The 21033-nt window shown below is 52.8% G+C and overlaps 2 protein-coding genes across 6 annotated transcripts in view; one reads left to right on the top strand and one right to left on the bottom strand.

Annotated features, from left to right (window-relative positions):
* The window catches only part of Bin3 (bridging integrator 3), a 38326-nt gene extending 33433 nt beyond the window's left edge, over positions 1 to 4893 (top strand). The window contains exons 7-9 of the mRNA XM_028877577.2: positions 1411 to 1552; positions 1660 to 1794; positions 4083 to 4893. Coding sequence (XP_028733410.1) covers positions 1411 to 1552; positions 1660 to 1794; positions 4083 to 4229 — 424 coding nt within the window. The 3' untranslated portion in view covers positions 4230 to 4893. The remainder of the gene's footprint in view (positions 1 to 1410; positions 1553 to 1659; positions 1795 to 4082) is intronic.
* Positions 4894 to 5119: 226 nt separating this feature from the next.
* On the bottom strand, positions 5120 to 21023 carry Ccar2 (cell cycle and apoptosis regulator 2). 5 transcript variants are annotated; one of them, XM_028877571.2, is made up of 21 exons: positions 20840 to 21022; positions 19893 to 19983; positions 19611 to 19702; positions 19126 to 19217; positions 18810 to 18924; positions 18514 to 18643; positions 18236 to 18332; positions 13120 to 13239; positions 10688 to 10910; positions 10500 to 10613; positions 10021 to 10184; positions 9482 to 9653; positions 9036 to 9263; positions 8706 to 8942; positions 7971 to 8115; positions 7393 to 7475; positions 6920 to 7066; positions 6697 to 6808; positions 6417 to 6605; positions 6102 to 6307; positions 5120 to 5889 (listed from the first exon to the last, which is right to left on the bottom strand). In XM_028877571.2, the coding sequence occupies exons 2-21, from the start codon at positions 19948 to 19950 to the stop codon at positions 5845 to 5847; spliced, it is 2769 nt and encodes a 922-aa protein (XP_028733404.1). In that variant the 5' UTR covers positions 19951 to 19983; positions 20840 to 21022; the 3' UTR covers positions 5120 to 5844. The 5 variants fall into 5 exon arrangements, with proteins under 5 accessions (XP_028733404.1, XP_037064311.1, XP_037064310.1 ...); XM_028877572.2 differs by having other exon boundaries at positions 5147 to 5889; positions 7393 to 7472; positions 20840 to 21023; XM_037208417.1 differs by lacking the exon at positions 20840 to 21022 and adding an exon at positions 20277 to 20299 and having other exon boundaries at positions 5147 to 5889.
* Between the last annotated feature and the right edge of the window lie 10 nt (positions 21024 to 21033).

Below are 21033 nucleotides of genomic sequence, written 5' to 3'. Positions count from 1 at the left end.
TCAGAGAAATTCTGATAGCCTTGGACCAGGAGCATTTTCAGGAAAGTGATGCGCCTGCTTAGAAGGTGAAGTTACAGGAACTGCTTTTAGTGACCTTTGAGATGAAGCCCTTTGTTCCACCGGGATCTGCTCCCTGAGTCTGTTGCTTGTTTGGGTACCCTGATGCCTGGCTGAGTTTACATTCTCTGTTCTCTAGCAGGAGTATGCTTTACTCTCTTCTGTGTGTCCCTGACTTGTTTGAAGCTTTTAAGTACCGAATTCATAATCATATTCTATAAGGAGTAGAGGTTGGTGCCTCCTGTGGTGTCAGAACCTACCCTAAGCATTCGGCTGTTCCCTCAGAGCTGATGTATGTGAAAGGCTGGCCTCAGCCACTGACTAGGGTTCCGGTGAGAAGATCCCATCCCCCTGACTTCTGTTTGCCTGCTCTGTCACCCTCTCTGGCTCTTCCTGGATTAGCTGGCTCTTCTGGTCCCAGGTCACCGACAGTGACTCTCCACCTAAGTGGCCAGAGGCTGTCAGAGCTCCTGGCTGGCACAGTGGGCACCTCATGGTGTGGTAGGAAAGCCTTGTGCAGCACCAAGGTCAGCTACAGCCCCTCAAGGCTTTGCATGCCCGTTTTCTCACTTCCCGGAGAGCTGCTTACAGGGCTGCCTCGCCTCCTTCCCTCGTCTGTGTCAAGAAGAATGTTTTCTCTTGCCTGGGCCCCCGAAAAGTGGCTCTCCCTGGGACCGTCTAAGATGCAGTGGCCCTCCATGGGGAAAAGGTGGCCCTGGTGATGATAGTTCCACTCAAATGCCAAAACATTTCAAATGCAGCCCTCTCTGAACGGCCAGTCCTCTGAGTGCCATGCTCCTTTTTAGTCATGTCGGGTAGGAGGGGCAAGGGCCGACTCCTCAAGTGTGGTTTTCCCTGTGTTCTTTTAGCGGGAAAACCACAGCGTTTGTGTCTCTCCACAGTGTGAAGGGACCCTAATTAGAGCCAGACTCTAATTCTCTCTTCTCACCTGTCAGTGGCACTGTGGTGTGGAAGGATAGGTACTGGTAAACTTGGCCTCTCAGGGTCCTTTCCGGACCCTTACTACCTGATTGGCCTTGGCCTTCCCTTCTTGTTGGTTTTGGTTTGTTTTTTAGTATATTCAGGAGTATCCCAGCGCTGCCGTTCTCTGTGATGGAGCTCAGGGTGTGTAGGGAGGCAGCCACAGGACAGAGCACTCTCCTTCACAGCCCGCCGTTGGGGTCAGTACTGTCTGCTTCCTCCCATACCACCCTGCCAGCTCAAGTCCCAAAGCTCCAGAGCCGTGTGGCTCTGGCACATAGTAGGTGTGTCGTACGGGTTTCTGAGTAAGTGGTGACTGTCAGATGCCCCTCCACACGACAAGCCCGTTTCCAGCCAGGCTGTGCCCCGCAGGTTTGGCAGCGTGTTCCCGAGCCTCAGCATGGCGGTGAAGCGGCGGGAGCAGGCCTTGCAAGACTACCGGAGACTGCAGGCCAAGGTGGAGAAGTATGAGGACAAGGAGAAGACCGGCCCGGTGCTGGCCAAGCTCCACCAGGTACCGTGGGAGAGGCAGGAGGGGGCAGCAGAACCACCATTGCCACGAGGGCCTCGCTGTCCCCACACCCCCGCCCTCTTCAGTGACACCGGGCTCTTGTTCTCCAGGCCCGAGAGGAGCTGCGGCCGGTCCGGGAAGACTTCGAAGCCAAGAACAAACAGCTCCTGGATGAGATGCCGCGGTTCTATGGCAGCCGACTTGACTACTTCCAGCCCAGCTTCGAGTCCCTGGTCCGGGCCCAGGTGAGGCGAGGAGGCCCTTCCTCCCGTGGGAAGTGATGTCTGTAGGAGCCCAGCTCCCATTAGACGTAGCTGCGCTCGGCACAGACGGCAGCACACACACACACACACACACACACACACACACACACACACACCCCGCCCCAGGCTCTATGAGAACTCATGTCAGCCCTGGTGGCCAGCACTGATACTGTGCTGCAGTTTCTCTTGGGCATCCTCCATTGCCAAATCCACTTAACCCCGGCCCTATGATGGACAAGGTTCCTTCATGTTTAACCCTCTCTCGGCCCCTTGAGCTCTTCCTATATTCAAGCAGCAAGACCCCAGGCTGCACCTTTAGCCCCCCCTTAACTGGGCAGGCGTTTTGCAGAAGTGGCTGAGAGGACAGTAGAGTGGATGCCTGAGGACCCAACAGGAGACTTCCATTAGCAGGAGACCACAGGAACCCTAACTGAGCTTCCTAGGGAGGGGTCCTGGACCAGCTCTGAGATTCTGGCCACTAGGTATAATGCTCCCCCTAGTGGAAAGACAGTGGAGTGCAGGCTGGTATGGGAGTGGCCGCCAGAGAGTAGGACACAGTCTCTGCCACTGGGGTGGAGGGCCCAAACGGGATGCCGGGATGCCGTGCCGCTCCCGCCCACCCTCCCCTCCCCACTCGTCTTCAGGCAGACTTTAGCTAGGAATGTTCTCCCACTGGCATGGTGGGAGAGGCAGCGGTACCAGCCAGGAGCAGCTCTTCTCCACATGGTCACAGGTGCCGGCTCAGGACCCCAACACTAACTGGTCCGTCCCCAAGCTCTGCCTGCCCTGCCTGTCTTGCCTGGGCCTCTGGCGCCCTCCAGTGGACATCATCATTTCCTTGTTGCTCCCTTAGTCACAAATGCCCTGAGTAAAGCCTGATTCCCTCTTCCCATCCTTCACTTTGGGGTGACCCCCAAAGCCTTGGGCTAGAATGCTTGACATCAAGAAGCCCAGGCAAGGTTTGTCCTGGAGCCTAGACTTGCTAGTGACCCATGTTTTCAGTCTGGGCTCTCTAGGGAGTGAGACTGAGACAGACAGAAAAGGGACGGTTGTCCCTGCAGATGAGGGCCGCCTTCAGCTGCCGCACCCTTGGTTTGGACGAAGAGTGGATTTAGAGGGGAGATGTTGGCCTGCCCTCCTTTGCCATGGCACCTACCTCTGCTTCCAGGGACCTGTGTCCACCATCCCCACTCAGATCCTTAAGGAACTGCAGGGTGCCCAGGCAATGGGGTGCCCTGTAACCAAGCAGCAGGGGAGCCAGGGCTGTTTACCGCCTCCCCTGTGCCAGCATCCTCCTCACCCGGCTGCTGCTGCTGCTGCTGCTGCCGCTGCTATTAGTCATTAGAGAAGTGAGCATCCCGGTGACTCACCAGGCAGCGTGGCCCAGGCAAGGAATGGGGGGCCCCCAGCTGCGGTTTCTGGGGAGACTTCCTAGGATACCACTCCCACCCTCTGGTCACCCTCCTCCAGTTTCTCAAATGGAGGAGGATCCTGGAGACAGTCTCAAAGTTGAGGTGCTTGAAGACGAGAACGTGGAACACTTTGATGAGTGTGCACTATCATGTCAGGGGGTGGAAACTGAGGCAGAAATGGCCTCTGACCTCTGTAGAAGTCATCATCTACCATCTGGAGAAACTCCTCCACTCTTGGACCTGTCATTCACACCCCTCACTGGTGCTTTTCATCTAGGCAGCTTAACCTGGATGCGATCAGGAGCAAAAGCAGGGAGAGGTGGAGTCTGGGAAGCTGTCACCTCCCTTGACTTGACTTCTAGAACCAGCTCTCAAGGCTTGGGGAGCCAGTGTCTGCCATGTTCTTTTTCCATGACCAAAAAAAAAAAAAAACAAACAAAAAAACCTTGGCTCCTCCTAGCTTAGGAAAGGCAGTAAACCCAGGCCTGCCCTCGGCCACCTTCAGATGCATAGTCCCCTTTCCATACTAGCTGTTTTGGGGAGCCAGGGGTTTAAAGGGCCATGCTTCCTTCACAACCCCATCCCCCAAGGAACTACTGACTCCCTACTATAAACCTTTCTCCGCAGTAGACGTTCCCAAAAGCCTCAGCTGTGGCTCACCCATCCCTAGGCTGACAGGTGATAGAGCGAGATCTGGGAGGTGGTGATGGAGCAGGAGTGAGCCCCCGACCCACGTCAGCAAGAAGCAACCGATAGACCCTGACCCCGGCCCACTTGTACTCCTGGCTGCTTCACTGAGTGAGTGGCTGTGTAGACCCGAAGTCCAGTTCCTACCCACAACTCTTGCCTCTTCCCCAGGTTGTGTACTACTCAGAAATGCATAAGATCTTCGGAGACCTCACCCAGCAGCTTGACCAGCCAGGCCACTCAGACGAGCAGCGGGAGCGGGAAAACGAGGCCAAACTAAGTGAGCTGCGAGCCCTCTCCATCGTGGCTGATGACTGAGCCCCAGTCCCTCAGGAGTCCTCAGACTCCTTGGGACACAGATGACATCTCTATAGTCTTTGCTCTTAGCAGGCATGGATTCATGGACCTCCCAATGGTCTGCCAGCTGGAGACAAGTGGCCACTATTCAACCTTGCCAGTCCTCTGACTTAAAAGTCTCCATTTCCTTGAGCCTGACATTGGGAGCCTCGCAGGCTGCTGTTACCCCCTGCCCAATGCTGATAAGCAATGTAGAAAAAACCCAGGGGCCTGTTTACTTCCAGAACCGTCCAGAATGTGCTATACTGTCTGGCCAGCAGGAGCTTCCTGTGTAAGGTGGGGGCCTTAGCTCTGACTACCTCCAGAGGACCTACTCTAGGGAACCCACCCCTCCCCTCGTGATGCTTCAGCCCATTGGGTGAGAGGCGAGGCCCTGGGGAGCAGAACTCTGGTCCCTCTACTGCGGTGGGCCCCTCATGCCAACATAACCCAAGCTGGTCCCCTGCAGGTCCAGCTAGGGATAAGCCCTGGGTGTTTAGCTTGCCCTGGTACACGGACTTTGTTTCTAGCTGTCTACTATACAGAACGTCACATGTTGACCACAGGCCTCAAAGCAAGGCTTATGTCTCACCTGTGTTGTTGGAATTCAATTCTATTTTCAAGTAAAGTTTCCAGTAAAACATTAGTGTGCTGTAACTGATACCATGGGGGAGTTGCCACAGCTTTGCCAGGGCCCTGCCAACTTGGCAGAAGGCCTTCATTCAATCACAACCTGTGGCAGCTCACTGCCTGCCTGCCTGCCTTCTAGAGCCTTCTGGAGCCTTCTGGAGAGAACTGAGGATTGGCAAGCAGGGAGAGCACAGGCAGCTTGGAAAAAGGAAAGCCACAAGGACACACTTGGTTTGTTTTTGACTTTGGTTTATTTAAAAAACAAAAAGCCAAAAAAAAAAAAAAAAAACAACAAACAACTTTATATACAAAGTCAAACTGAAACCACGGATTATGGAAAGAGGCAAGAATTATGGGAGAGGGAAGAGGGCTGGGCCAGAGCCAATACCACATTCTGAACACAAGAGCTAGAGAAAGAAGTGCTGGTTCTTCTGGCAAGTTGGGGGGTGGCTGGAACACAGTGCCCTCTTGGCAACCTTGACCCAACACCAAGTGCTTCCTAGCATGGGCTCCATCACCTAACGGAGACTGAAGCCTACAGGACTCGTGGCGTCTAGAGGAAGGACATTCTGGGCTGTGCCAGGCTCTACTCCGTTCCTTCCATGTATTGGCATCAGACCTATTCCAGGCTGGAAAAGCCTTTTCCTCCCGTCTTGCTCTAAAGTGGACGAGGACAGGAGACAGCACAAGACTACAAGGGCCCTGGGAGAAACTCCAAGGTTGAGGGCAAAATGACATTCTAGGGGTGCAAAAGATGTTGTATTTAGTTGTAGCTGGAACTGAGGTTCCGTACACATCCATCCACATAGCACAAACCCCATTCTGATAGCTTGATCACCCCTGCAGAGGCTGAGCACGGAACTCAGCCACCTCTGCTGTGGCTCCCAGGCCCTGCTCCAGCTGCCTTCTGGTACCCAAGAGGCTCGAATGTCATCAGGCTCCATCGCAGACCTCACTAGATAGCCACTCAGTTGCTGGGTGCTGGCTCCTCTTTCTCTACCCAGCTGTCGGCCTGTGTGAGCACATGTAACAACGGTAAGGATGCGGCTTCTCCCCATGTCCTACCACTCGAGTACAGAGCATGGGGAGCAGCTGAGTCTCCTAAGATCCCGGTGGACGGAGAACCAGTACGGCAAGGAAGGGCTGCCTCTCCGCCCGGTCTCTCCGCACAGACACTAGCTCTGCTCTCAAGCTCTTGAGGCGGCCACCCTCCCGCCATCCTACCTTTTCAACCATCCGCTGCATCTCCAGGTGCAGCGGGGTCAGGCGCCTGCGGAAGTCCTGCAGCTGCCGCTGCAGCTGGTTCTTCTGGCGTTCCGCTGTCCGGGCTGTCTCCTCCGCCTCCACCAGCCGGGCCCGCAGCTCCTGCATCTCGGCCGCCAACGTCTTATTTGTCACTTCGGTGGCTGAGAAACGGTTATGGCTCTCCTCTGAAAGCAGGGGACATGGGAGAAAGGCTCTGCTCAGCCCACTGAGCCAAGAGCCCGAGGCCTAAGGAGTGGTGTCCCCTAAGTCCCTGCGACATCTGCACTCACTCACCAAGCTTCAGTTCCAGTGTGTGAATCTTGTTCTCCAGGTATAGGCGGCCACTGTCTTGCTGCTCGGCACGCTGTAGCAGACTCCCCACGTTGATGAGGCTGCCGTTGTGCGGCACCAGGCCTTTGTGCTCTGTGGAGGCAGCGCCTGGCTTTGTGCTCTTCCCTGAAGGGGGCAGCAGATCCAGGTTTCCTAGAGGAGACAGACACACATGACCTTAGGAGGAGAGAGGAAGCCACCATGGAGGCCGCACGCCCCACAGGCCACGGAGCTCAAGGCATACCGAAGAGCCCCTCTTCTGGAGGCCCGTCATCCAGCACCTCGGCACGGCTGTACTGAAGACTCCGGTACTGGCAGATGTTCTGCGTCACTACTCTGCTAACCAGCTGCTTGGCCTACGGAAAACACAGCAGGGCACCTACTGGCCACACACTTGCCTCGGGGGGACCAGACGCCAGCAAGAGCTCTGGCAAGGCCCTCCAGAAGGACAGGTGGGACAGAACTACCTGCTCAGCACTGAGCCGGATCCCCAGTGTGAGGAGGACCCGCTCCAAGTCTCGCCGGTGCAAGTAGCCACACCAGTTGGCATCAAAAAACACGAAAGCCAGAAGGCAGTCCAGGGGGAGCACGGCCGAGGGGTCCAGCTCCTTTGGCTGCAGGAGAGAGCAGAGACAGGCTTTCCGGACGGTCGGCTCTCATGCCCGGCCTCTCACAGCCAGGGCGGGGCTCACAGCAGCGGGCAGACCTCCCACTGCAGGCTCAGGCTGGGGCCTCAGGCTTCTGCGGGCACAGGCCCAGAGTGCGGTGTGTGTTCCCTAAGCAGCTCCCTCTCCCATCCACCCTCACAGGGGGAAAGAAGTCTCCATGAGTCAAGAACCAGTCGGTCTCTGTTCTAGGGAGGACGTCACTGGTAGGCATCGCTCACCCAGGAAGGGCCACATTTCCCACCACCAAGGCACAGAAAGAGACAGGGTCTCACCATGTCCTGAAGAGAGGAATACTCCATCTCTGACTGGTTTGAGGCGACAGAGCGAACCTCCGTTTCCTCCAGCTTTGCTCCTGCTACAGAAATCCCAAGCTTAACATGTAGCAAGGATGATGGTCCCCACGCCTAAGAGCAGTGGTTCTCAACCTGTGGGTCGCAACCCCTTAGGGGGTCATACGTCCCTTTCACAGAGATCGCCTAAGACTATTGGAAAACAGATTTTTTTTGGGGGGGGTTGGTTTTTCGAGACAGGGTTTCTCTGTGTAACTTTGCGCCCTTCCTGAAACTCACTCTGTTAGACCAGGTTGGCCTTGAACTCACAGAGATCCGCCTGCCTCTGCCTCCCAAGTGCTGGGATTAAAGGCGTGCGCCACCACCATCCAGCAGAAAACAGATATTTATGATTTATAACAGTAGCAAAATGAGTTATGAAGTAGCAATGAAAATAACTTTATGGTTGGGGTCCCCACCACATGAGGAACTGTATTAAGGGTCACAGCATTAGGAAGGTTGAGAACGCTGCCTAAAGGAAACTGCCACAGCCAGCCCCAGAGTCACTACCCCAGACACACCGAACTCCTCCTCTCCATCATCCCTCAGAAGCAGCAGGTCTGGGTCCAAGGCCATCTCACAGAGATCCTCAGCTGCCTCGCCCCGGGCCTTCTCCTCCTCCTCTCCCCCTGAAGAGGGCCGTTTGGGCAGAAGCCCATCCTCCTTCTAGAGAAACAGACCAAGGTGGTGAGGATGAGCAGGACTCTTGGGACGTTAACAGTAACAGTTGCTAACACTCAGGTATCAGCTGTGTGCTGGGTACTGTGTGATCCACCATGTGCTCAGAGGTATTTAGCCATACCAGGACTCAGATCACAGGGGCACATCTAGACCCCTGGGGTATTTCTCGGGGATCAGTCTTAGCTCTAGAAGCAAGTATATGTACATGACAATATTTGGACAAGAAGCCAAGCTCCATTCCAGAAATGTTGAAGACCAGTTTGTCCACCTAACCATCAGGCAGTCCCAACTCCTAAGCAGTCTGACTGGCAGAGGCCCCTCTATTCTGCATGGCCTAGCCACACTTCCCTCCCTCTTCTGGGCCACTTCCTAGCTGTGTGGCCACATGCAGGGTTGCATCTTCCTGGGCCTCAGCCCATCCCCAACTTTCAAAGAACAGGTGACATAACGGAGCCATGCAACTGGACATGCAGAGTACCTAGAACAGTGCCTGACCCACACATGAGGGACTCGACTCGTACTAAACGCTGTAACGTGTAGGCCTGAGGCCACCCAGGGCTGAGAGCAGTACTCACCAGCGGGTTGTCTGACTCGGCAGCCGTGCCCTCGTTCTGTACCTCATCCTTGGGCACCTTCACCGCCTCCTCTTTGACAGCCTCCTCCTCTTTGACCACATCCTCCTTGGCTGCCTCCTCCTTCTCAGGTTCAGGGGGAGATACAACTTTGTCTGGAAGGCTCAGCAGCATCTTATAAATCCTATAGCCAAAATCCCTCTGCAGCATCTCTAGAAACAGCTCGGCCAGCACCACCACCTGTCGGAAGAGGTGCAGGGACCACGGCGTCAGGGAGGTGGATGAGGATGCCGGTGCCCCTCATCACACTCACGGCCTCTCTCCTGCACTTGCCTCAAAAGAGATCCTTTCTTTTGGTCTCCGATCCTCCACTATCCCGTGGAGAGACAGGCTGACACAGCCAGGACGGGCCATCACAGCGGGTTCTAGAGGAGGCGGAGGGGCCTCTGGGAGATCAGTGTCCACATCTTGCTGCGTGGTGGCCTCTGACGTCTCCGTGTTCTGTTTAGGCGCGTCTGCTTGCTCTGATGCGTCAGGGGTCTGTTCAGTAGACTCTGCCTCCTGTGACAATAGCTCGGGTGTGACCTTCTGGGCCCTGAGATCAGGGCACCTACTTTTGAGATAGGGGCTCATGTAGCCTAGGCTAACCTCAAATTCACCCTGAAGATGAGAACAACTTTGAACTCTGGATCTTCCTGCCTCCACCTCCCCAGTGCTAGAGTTAGAGGCTTGTGCCACCATGCCCGGCTTCCCTGCGTTTTCCTAAGGCCCAGCCTTACCCCCAATGCCTCCTGGGGTTGGGGAGCTGCCTCTGTGGCTTTCTGCTGGCACAGTGCCTCCCACTCCTCCAAAGTGGGCATGATGGTCCACACGTCTGGCAGGTATACCACTACCGTGTGTAACTGCCGGGGTGGCCCTGGCTGTAAGTACTGAAACTCGGCAAATCGCCACCTGTTCGCAGCAAAAGGAAAAGAAAGTCCCCAACTGTGACATATTCACAGGTGTCCCACTCACAGACAAGTACCTCTGTTTCCAACCAGCACTCCATGCGCACATGCTGCATGCCAAGCCATGAGTACAAACATAGAGCCACACGCCCAAGCCTCAGTGGCTAGGCAACAGGGAGACGCAGTAAACAGACAGCACAGAGAAGCACTAGGGCAGTCAGGAGTATTGGGCGTGGCCTGGGGGTCAGCTGCCGTCAGCGCTCTCAGCCATCTATGAGCAGTTAGGGGTGGGCAGACATGAGCTATGGCAGGAGAGAAGCCAGACTCGTGACCCCCCACAGCAGGCTGGCCACATGGGGAAGGCCACTCACCACTTGGTGCAGGCGCTCAGGTCGATGCCGGTCTGGGCTTGCGCGCAGCGGATGGCTGTGCGCACCAGCACCTGCGGGTCTGCCTGGGGGTCGAGGCCATCCAGGGAAGGAGACCACTCACCCCCAACCAGCACCGCCTCTTCTTCTTTCCGGCCCAGCAAAAACTGCAGAGAGATTGGGGATAACGAAACATGGCCTGCCTGCATCTCCCAGACTGAGGCAAGGCCACTGCCCATCAGGAACTGAGAGAGCACAGAGTACTTAAGGCACCAGCTGGGGCTCCAAAGCCATTCACTCAAAGCAGCCACCTGACCCCTTCAGAGGGAGCATCTCTGAACTAGACCGTCCTCCTGTATAAAGTGAGGGGCCCTTCAGCGCTGAAACACCAAGTTCCTGTGTTAATGCTCAGGAGCCTAGCTGCTTACAACACGGCAGACGGACCAGCCAGCCGATCTCGCCTCCTGACAGCCAGCTCTTACCTTTAGCTGCTTCAGAGGATGCTCCGGCGTCTCCCTTGGCTCAGCCATGTCATCCACAAACAGCATGCAGCAACGGTAGAACTCCTCCAGGCCCGGGGAGGAGAGCAGCAGCACCTATGCAGAGGACAAGGGGCTCAGGCACACTCTGTCCCAGCAAGGGGACGGTCACCGGAGCCCAGGCAACTGACCTTGGAACTGTAAGTGGGGTCACCGTCCACAGGGCTGGGCTCAGCACCAGCGTCTGGAGCTGCCTCCTTCTCTGAAGAGACCTGAATCCGACTTGGGTGGTGGAGGGAGAAGGGCTGGCTCAGAGGGAAGGCTGACAGCCAACTCAAGTGCACGGAGAGGAGATCCGAGGGGACCAGGAGGCTGCGGTAACGCCGCTGGAGTTCTAGGAAGTCACAGACGGGGCTGCAGGAAGACAGCAAGGGACGCCACTGAGCACACACTCGAGTTCAAGAGAGAGAGCTCAGAGGTCGGGAGCACAGCACGTGCCGCTCCTACAGAGGATCTGGGTTTGGCTCCCAGAACCTACAGGGCAGCTCACAGCTGTGACTTCAATTCCACGGGATCTGACGCCCTCGTCTGACCTCCACGAGCACCAAGCACACGACACTTATGTACATGTAGGCAAAACACTCATACACATAAAATAAACGTTTTTTAAAACACTTTCTAACAAAACAGCAGGGCCAGCAGGACGGCTTATAGTGGGTAAAGGTGTTCACTGTGCGAGCCTGCTCGCCCTCGAGACCCGTGTAAAGGTGGAAGGAGAGAACCGACTTCCCAAAGTTGTCCTCTAACTCATGTGCACCGGCAGGCATGTGTGCTACCCCGTCATACGACACGCTGAATAAATGAATGAACAGACAGACAAAACTGCAAAAGACTACAATAGCATTTCATTCCTTGAGAAATAAAGACTCTAATAAAGCATCTCCCAGGGGCAAGGATGGACCCGTTTTACCACTTGATTTATAAATTGCCTATAGCAAAAAAGTCAAACTGGGAAAGGAGGAAAAAAATAATCACAATACATGATACAGAGATGGTCTTTTTTTTAAGGATTTATTTTAATTATGTGTATCTGTGTATGCACATCTGTGCAGCCTCCCACAGAGGCCAGAGGCATCAGATTCCTCTAGAGCTGGAGAGACAGGCAGCTGTGAGCTGCTTCATGTGGATGCTGGGAACTAAACTCATGACCTCCGGGAGAAGAGTAACCACTGAGCCATCTCTCCAGGCCCAGAAATGGTCATGGTCTTACTAAACAACTCACTAGTCACTAACAAAAAGTTCAACTGCCTAGGAGAAAACTCTGAAACCTGACAAGTCCTTCCCAGAAAAGTAAACACATACAACATAAAAGCCCGTGAAGAGGGTCCTGCAAGATGGCTGGGCAGGGAAAGACATGAAGTCTGCCACCGGAGTTCAGTCCCTCCACCCCACATGGTAGAAAAAAAGAACCAACTCCTGAAAGCTGCCCTCTGGCCTCTACACAGGAGCCCACACAAATGAACACACACACACACACACACACACACACACACACACAAAGGAATAAATGTAAAACATTTTTTTTAAAGAGTGTCAAACTCGCTTCCAATTAGAGATGCAAATCAAAGCCAGGCGGTGGTGGAGCACACCTTTAATCCCAGCACTTGGGAAGCAGAGGCAGATAGATCTCTGTGAGTTCGAGGCCAGCCTGGTCTATAAGCATTCCAGAATAGCCAGGGCTGCACAGAGAAACCCTGTCTCAAAACAAAACAAACAAAACAACAACAACAACAAAAAAAAAAAAACAAAGAAAAAGAAATGCAAATCAGAACAGTACTTTTCGTCAGTGAAATTATAAGGAAAAGGTATATGAAGGCCAGGCTGGGGTGGCCCACACCCTTGATCCCAGCTCTTGGGAGGCAGAGGCAGGCAGATCTCTGAGTTCGAGGTCAGCATGGTCTACAGAGTGAGTTCCAGGACAGCCAAGGATACACAGAGAAACCCTGTCTTCAAAAACAAAAACAAAAAAAATTAACAAAAGGTGCATGAAAACAGTGTTAGCAAAGGCACAGGAAACAAGGATTCCGCGCCCTATTGGTGACAGTGTAAGTGGACACAGCCTCTGAAAGAGAATAGGTAACAGCTGTCAAAGCTGAAAACCAGGCCAGGTGCCTTTAATTGAAAAAACACGCTGGCCCAGCGGCTCACGTCTGCAGTGCCAGGGAAGAGGTGGAGACAGTCGGCTCTGGACAGCTGAGCCTGCCGGCCAAGTCCCAAGCCAGTAAGCGACCCTGTGTCCAAAACAAAAAGCTAGATAGCGCCTGAGTAGTGATATCTGAAGATGTCCTCTGGCCTCCACCATGCACCCAAACATGTATATGCACCCACACATCCACACACATGAACAAATGTGCACGCACACGTGAACAAGACTGACTAATATGCATAACGCAGAATCTGCTCAAAGACACACGAAGTGAAAAGCAGAGCAGCGAGCCACGGGCAGCAGGTTCCCGGGTGGGTCGGTTAGTTTTAGGAGAGGCCACCAGACTACACATACTCTCATTTGCACTAGAAACCACTGCCTGTGCAAGTCGCGGGCCCTTCCCCAGCCTCCACTCACCTGTCCACAGTATAAGGAGTGAGATGAACCCGGTAAGGAGGCAGGTCATGTCGAGGTTTCTTAGCACCCCAGGGCTCTCCACCAGCCCGCTGTTTGCGTTTCTTCGAGTCATAGTCATCACTGGAGGTTGATCCATCACCAGAAATAAGAAACCATATTGTTACACATGCATTCAGTACATAAAGAGCTAGAAAATACCTGAATCCTCAACGTTAAGAAATGAACACCAGTAGTGTAAAGCTCAGTGGCAGAACCCTTGTGTAACCTGTGAAGGCCCTGGGTTTAAGTCCAGCACCACACATACATATAAGGAGAAGCCAAGCTAGCAAATATGTGACAGATTATTAGACATTAAAAAGGATATGCGGGAGGCAGAGCCAGGCGGATCTCTGTGAGTTCGAGGCCAGCCTGGGCTACCAAGTGAGTCCCAGGAAAGGCGCAAAGCTACACAGAGAAACCCTGTCTCAAAAAACCAAAAAAAAAAAAAAAAGGATATGAAAAGGATACAATTTTAAGAAAAAAAGCTGGGCAGTGGTGGTGCACGCCTTTAATCCCAGCACTCAGGAGGCAGAGGTAGGCGGATCTTTGTGAGTTCGAGGCCAGCCTGGGCTACAGAGTGAGATCCAGGAAAGACGCAAAGCTACACAGAGAAACCTGTCTCGAAAAACCAAAAAAAAAGAGAAAAGCTTTAAAATAATGAGAGGCAAGCCAACGAGATGGTTCAGCAGGTAAAGGCACTTGCCAAAGAGCCTGTTGACCTAAATTTGATCCCAGAACCCCCGTGGTCGAAGGGAAGACCCAATCTCTGCAAGTTGTCTCATCTCCACATATATATGTTCAAAATAAATAATGGATAGATAGATAGATAGATAGATAGATAGATAGATAGATAGATAGATAGATAGATAGATAGATGGAATTTTTTCAAGCTTAAATACTGGGGCTGGAGACATGCTCCAGAACCTTTACCTGTTGAGCATGCTGGCGGCTCCGTGTTTTAGGATTCTTATTACTATGCATGTGCACACACAAGCATGCCACAGTATACATGTGAGAACTGGTCTCTCCCTCAACTATCTGCGTCCAGGGATTAAACTTAGGTCATCAGGTTTAGTGGCAGGTGGGTTTCCCTGCTGAGCCATCTCTCCAACCCATGTTTTAGGATTTTAAGACAGTTCCCTACTCTGTAGCCCAGGCTGGTCTCAAACTTACTATGTAACCCAGGCTAGCCTCAAACTCATGGCCATCAATCCTCTAGCCTCTGCCTCCCAGGTGTTGGGAATAAAGGTGTGCACCACTACACCTAGCTTCAAATAATTTTTATTTTACTTTATTTTGTTTTTTCAACACAGGGTTTCTCTGTGTAGCCCTGTCTGTCCTGAAACTTACTTTGTAGACCAAGCTGGCCTCAAACTCAAAAATCCACTTGCCTCTGCCTCCCAAGTGCTAGAATTAAAGGAATGTACCACTGCACCCAACTCTAATTTTTTTAAGTAATAAAAATAAGTATTTTTAATTGCATAAAAGGGGGGGGCTGAGACCCACCTTCTGCTCTAGTAATTCAACCCTTGAAAAACTATTCCAAGAAAGTTGGGGGGGGGTGCAGTATAATGCAAAAATACCAAGCCACATAATGGAGTAAATGTGTCCCCACTGACAACTGAATTTAGTGGCTACAATAATGATTCAGTCACTAAGGCAGTCACCAAGATGATGCTTCAAGAGTCCTGTTCTCAGTGGGGTAGGCACGGGGAAGCCGTGCTTGCTCAAGCAAACAACCCCACCCACGGTCAAGTAAGCAACCCTGAGTGGTGCCGTAAGCCAAAGAAAGCTGTGAAAGCAGAACCAAGATAGGCAGTTCTCTTCGGTGGGGGTGAGGCTCCCCAGTGGGATGCATGCTGGAGTGGATGGCCCCACACCCGCACGCATGCAGGCAGCATTACTTAAACTCCGGGTTAAATAAATGAATGAATGAATGAATGAATGAATGAATGAATGAAATGAATAAAATAAAAAACCTGAAGGCAAGAGGGGGAATGGTAGGGAGATGGGAGGAGGGGAAAGTGGAGTAATATGATGGAGATACATTATATGTAGGTATGAAACTGGCAGAGGAAATTTAGAAAATTCAGGAGGGGAAAAAAAGAGGTAGACCGAAAAGAAAAGGTTCAGGGGAGGGAGATGAGAGACGCTAATGGGGATGTAATCCAAGTGCATTTTAGCTGTGAGAAGTGTGAAAGGATAATCTCTTAAAGAAGGCCGTGCTACAATATGGGAAAAGAGCTAAACACATACAATACCTTGAACTCTAAGATGAAAATCCCAGACCATGCACTTGTGTGCAGAAAAAAACTAGAAAGGTCACAGGGAAAGTGACCAGGAACCCTTTTCCCATGCAAAAATCACTTCCCAAACTCCTGAATGCCTTCCTAGCAACAGTAGGAAGGCTTCAAGGGAGGCTAGCACTGGACCTTTCAGTGTTACTATTCTAGGTTTCGTTTGTTTTCAGACAAGATCTTAAGCAGCTTGAGCTGGCCTTGCACCTCTAACGCTCTGTGACCCCAGAGGCAGCAGGCAACATGTTAGCAGTGGAGGCTGCAGCATCCCGGCCTGTCTGAAGCCCTCAGCTGCTCACCAGAGCAGCCCAGTGGCAGCATTATCCCCTCATCCCAGAGCTGGGAGCTCCACAGAAAGCTGAGCTGCCGGGCAGACCACCCGTATGGTCAACTCCTCTATAAACTGGCAGTTTTCCTCAGTGACCAACTCCCGCTGCCCCTCTTCCTACTTGGCACGTTCTCACTTCTCACAGGCGGTAGAGTCCCCTTCTCCAAAAGCTGTACCCCTGAAGCACCTTGGCCAAAGCAATCCACTGCAGGTGTTGCACAGGACCTGGCCGTCAAGCGCAATGGCCAGCACAAGGCTGGGATTTAAACTGAAAGCGGCAAGCCCACAGTCACTGGTTTCCAACCAGGTCACATAAACCCTCGAGTACTTGCTACGGTTCTGTGCTAAAGGCTTTCACAAGCTCACAGAATGGTGAAGACCAGGAAGATGCACAGACAAGCGGTATAGGTGCAAGCCACGTACACGTCTAGGAATGGAGAAGGGAACAAAGGCTTTCAGTTGTGGAGACCATGTGGAGAACGGTCCCAGAAAAATCTGCATAGGACCCACAGCAGCCTTTCCCAGAGAACAATGCTAGCTTCTGCACGGGGACTGGCTACATCACCCCCTACCCCAGCTCTCCGCAGAGTTACGCCATGCTCATTCCAAGTGTTTGTCCCTTGACTGCTTTTCAGCTCGCACCAGCATGTGGGAGACAGGGTGGCACCCTTCCTGTACAGTTAGTTCAAAGAAAATCACAGTATGAGGGAACTTTCCAGTGATCTTACTAGGGTCAGGGAACAATGAGGTCAAAAATGTGTAGTTAAACTCTGGGCAGCGGTGGCGCACGCCTTTAATCCCAGCACTCGGGAGGCAGAGCCAGGCGGATCTCTGTGAGTTCAAGGCCAGCCTGGGCTACCAAGTGAGTTCCAGGAAAAGGCGCAAAGCTACACACGAAAAACCAAAAAAAAAAAAAGTGTAGTTAAACTCTGGGCAGCGGTGGCGCATGCATTTAATCCCAGCACTCGGGAGGCAGAAGCAGGTGGATCTCTGTGAGTTCGAGGCCAGCCTGGGCTACCAAGCGAGTTCCAGGACAGCCAGGGCTATAGACAGAGAAACCCTTATCTCAAAAACAAACAAACAAAAATTGTCAAGATTCTGACATTTCATTCTAACTCAGTTTCACTTTATGATTTTCATCAAAAACCAAAACAAGGCAACAAGGAGATAAAGGTAGACCAGAAATAAAAGAGTGGAAGGCAGGTAATACTACTTGTTGAAATCAGGGATGGCTTTCCACTTCCTTTGCATAGGTTGGATAGGTTGCATAGGTTGGATTTTCTATTACAAGAAGCTGAGCAGGAACTCTCAAGGACAGTAAAACACAAAGAAGATGAGAACTTAAGACACACTGAGCATGCTCCTGGAAACTCCCCAAATTTGCAGATGATAAAGGACCACAGGATGTCTCAAGTGCCTGAATCAACCATGCTTGCTCCACAATAAGGCCAAGAAAGCTATGTGCACAGGACAAAGCCTGTTCTTCGGAATATACTGCAGCCTGTGTACTGTAACACTGTAATGCAAAATATACCTGAAAGAAGCCATGTTCAATCAGGAGCTACAACATTCTGCAACATCCCTTTCTTTGATGTTACTGCTTTCTTGTGACAATTCTTGTATCTCTATGTCAAGACTGAAAACAAACCAGAAATTATTTATCCAAGTATCTGGCGCTGAGGAGATGGCTCAGTGGGTAAAGTTGCTTGCCACACGGGGATCCCCAGAACCCTGTCAAGGCTGGGTATGGTGACACAGTCTGTGATGTCAGCACTGGAAGGGGCTGACAGGAGAACCTCCAAACCTCGCTGGCCAGTCAACCCAGCCAGCATGGCAAGCTCCAGGGAGACGGTCTCTAACACAAACAAACAAAAACCAACAGAGCTCACTGACCATCAGCCTCCTGGCTGCAGAGACACCTGCACACACCTCCGTACAAATTCACAGAAAACACACACGCAAAGGATCTCAAAACCAAAACACTAAAAATTGAATGACGGCATACGCAAGCTAGGTGGTGTACACCTGCGAACCCAGCACATGGGAGGTAGAAGGACGAGCATCAGGAGTTCAAGGTCATCCTTAGCTATATACTGAGTTCAAGGCCAGCCAAGCTACATAGGACCTGTTTCAAAATAAAGTATCTCAGCTGGGCAGGTGTGGGCAAACAGCCCTATAATCCCAGCACTAGGCAGGCAAGCAAAAACGACAAAACCTCTCAATGTGATGTTTTGAAATATGACTGTAGTAAATCTCAGCTTTTGCTGAGGTAGTGTATAAAGTTGTTGCATGTATGTGTATGTTCGGTGTGTCTGCCTTCCAGAGAAAAGGGACTATTAAGGCTCTGTCTATTCACAGAAGAAGATGTTGGTATCAACAGTTGTCAAAGGTGGAGCATGGTTCCCAGAGGGAAATGAAGTGGAGCCTCTACCACCCCTGTTCATCCTCTTACCTTCGGCTCTGGTCCAGCCTTCCATGGGGACCCCGAGCAGGAAATCTGTTCAGGTGGCTCAGGTGAAGTGTGTGGGATGTCTGGAAGAGACTCAGAGCTGGAGAAAGGAAATGGCCAGTGACTCAAAAGCCCTGAAACCCAGTGCAGCTTCTTCCTCCTCTTCCTGTGTACAGAAGTGCCCCCCTCTGTCCCGAGAGCATCTATAGTAAAGTAACAAGTCCTTTCCTCAGAAGTACCCCATAAAGCCGCACCCTGACACGCATGCCACCAGTACTCACGCTTCTGAGGGAAAAGGGGGGGAATTCGGTGAGGCTGAAAGATCAACTGGGGCTGAGCTCCCAGGATCCCTTGCTTCTGGCCCAGAGCTGCCACGTGCAGAAGGGGGGGTGCTGGAGACTTCAGTAAGGGCTGAAGGAAAATAGTCATGGAGTTCAGGGGATCTCAGCCTTGACACCATGGAAAGACAGCCATCCCACCCCCTCAACCAAAGGGAGGATTATGCCCAAAAGTCGGGGCACAGGGCTCCCTCCCCTCCCTCCCGTTTTCAGTGCACACACTAAAGAGAGATAAATACCTGGTTGGAGAGCGTCTGCACCTTGACAGCATTCCAGGGCACTGCCTGGCCTGGGTTATAAGCTGCTTTCACCAGCACCTTCTCACCCAGCTGGGGTAGTCGGCCTTTCACCACACTGCCATACACAAACCAGGAGACCCCCATCAGGAGGGCCCGGGACAGGCCGCCCTGACTGCCCCCCAAGGAGCCCTCCCCATCAAGATTTCTCACCTTGCAGTAAAATAGCAAAACAATGGCTTTAAAGAGCGGACCCACCAGCACGGAGACAGAACTGAATCCAACAACCATTCCCTGAAGAGACGAGCCCCAAGCCTACCTTAGCTGAAAAAAGACTTCTTCGTCTACCACCCCAAAGTAGTCATGCAAGCTGGTAACAATGCCCGTGAAGACCCGCTGCTTCTCCCCACCCTGCAAGAGAAGGCAGCAGGTCAAAAGCAAAGCAAGCCACATGAACAAAACCATGCTCTGCCACGAGGGCACCAGTTCATGGTATGACAGGAAACTTCACACAGAAAGCAACATAAGTCTATGAGGAGGGGAGAAGCTAATTCTTCACTTTCATGCATCTAGGATTTTCAGTTCTTTAATCCCAAAGATACCTCTGGTGCCAGATACTAAAAACTCTCCAGTCTAAAAGATACCTAAGTTCCCTAACACTGGTCCACTACCAGAACAAAACAAAACAAACAAACAAACAAAAAGATGTTGATCAGTGTAACACAAGAAACAACACACACCAGATATCCAAACACACTAGAGTAGCCCCAAAGAGAAACTCACTAGAAAGGGTACCCAACATACCTGAAGGTGCCTGGCATTTTGGGACAGGTCTGTGGCCACAGGAGGAGTAAGCAAACCAGGAGGAGGGCCCAAAAGAGATGTGGAAGCCGGGCCTACAGGGACAGAGAAGCAACCTCCAGAAACTGCACCCTTCTACCCTAAGCACTAGAGACAGCCAGAGGATCCTGGAAACCCAGAGGTCCAAGTGGCTCCAACCAGGTCCTCAGACACTCAGGGAAACAACCAAGAACCATACTTTGGGAAACTGGGTCCAGAGTGCGGCCAGGTAAGGAAGGTAAGCACCTGAGAAGTTTCGTCCTCCTGGAAGTGGGTTGATCCTCTGGCGCTTAAACTGGGACATTGGGAATGTTGTCCTTTCAAGGTCTTGGGAAACCTTCAATCAAAAAAAGGAAAGACGTTAACAGCTCAAATGGAAAACGTCCATCTACTACCTGGAAAATCTTAATGAAGTGCAGCTTTTAAGGTGAGGAGGTGGGCCCTAAAATGGAGGAATGGAGAGGATGTAGAGGAAATGAAACGGGTAACTATGTTACTCCAGTTTGACCTCACAATAACCTAATGGTGGGTGCTTCTGACATGCTGGTTGACAGGCAAGGAAACTGGAGCTCTGCGACCAGGAGACTTGCCCCAGGCCACAAAACCCGGTAGTGACAGAGCAGGACTCACACCCAAGTCTCCCAACAACTTAGCACTCTTTCCACTACGCCGCCGGCACCCTTAGAGAGGCTGGCGGAGTGAGGGCATGGAAGAGCTCCGGTGACATTCATTCATTCAAAAACATCCGCCAAAACACTCCACGCAGGGCCCGGAAAAAATGGAGGTGCGAGTGGCGGGGAGATGATGCGGGCCCTCTCCCCGGAAGGCCGCCCGTCGCTCTCTCGGCCCGGCTGGTGGGAAGGGAGCTGTCCAGCCGGCCCTCGCCAAGCGGCCTGCAAGCCGCTCCCTCCTCCTGGGTCCCGACCCTCGGCCCCGGCCTCCACAGCCGCCTGCGCTGAGCCTTCCCGGCCGGGCCACCGAGGGGCCACCGTGGGAGGACCACGGCGCCAGGTTTCTCCTCCTCCCGCCCGCCCCCAGGGCCGAGGCCGTTGCCAGGGAGACGGAGCTTGCAGTCTGGAGGGGGGCTCGGCTCTTTTCGGCGACTGGCACATCTTCGCCGATTAGACCCCCGCAGCCTCGCCACCCGAGAGAGACAGGAGAGGCAGGGGCGCAGCGGGAGGCTCCCAACCCACCTGCGGGCCAGGGCCACGACACCAGGGGGACAAAGACACCCGGAACCACCGCAGCCGCTGCTGCCACCACCACCGGAAACGCCTCTCCGGAAGAGCGACCACTGGTCGGAAGCTGCCACTCTCCCGGATATGGTACCTCCCTCCTCTCCATCGACCTCTCCCTTCCCCCACGCCAGCCAGCCATCCCGCTCAAC

The sequence above is a fragment of the Peromyscus leucopus genome, chromosome 9 (assembly GCF_004664715.2).
Source record: "Peromyscus leucopus breed LL Stock chromosome 9, UCI_PerLeu_2.1, whole genome shotgun sequence".
Taxonomy (NCBI): domain Eukaryota; kingdom Metazoa; phylum Chordata; class Mammalia; order Rodentia; family Cricetidae; genus Peromyscus; species Peromyscus leucopus.
The sequence above is the reverse complement of the archived record's forward strand: the minus strand, read 5'-3'. Positions and strand labels throughout refer to the sequence as shown.

What these genes read in the sequence shown, in the direction of transcription:
- Ccar2 (XM_037208415.1), bottom strand. Translation starts at nt 20,377, where the DNA reads ATGAATGTCACCGGAGCTCTTCCATGCCCTCACTCCGCCAGCCTCTCT. An exon ending in AGGCTGGACCAGAGCCGAAG is followed by an intron (nt 13,240 to 18,235) that starts GTAAGAGGATGA and finishes ATCAACCTCCAG; the next exon opens with TGATGACTATGACTCGAAGA. An exon ending in CTGAGCGCCTGCACCAAGTG is followed by an intron (nt 9,654 to 10,020) that starts GTGAGTGGCCTT and finishes TGCTGCGAACAG; the next exon opens with GTGGCGATTTGCCGAGTTTC.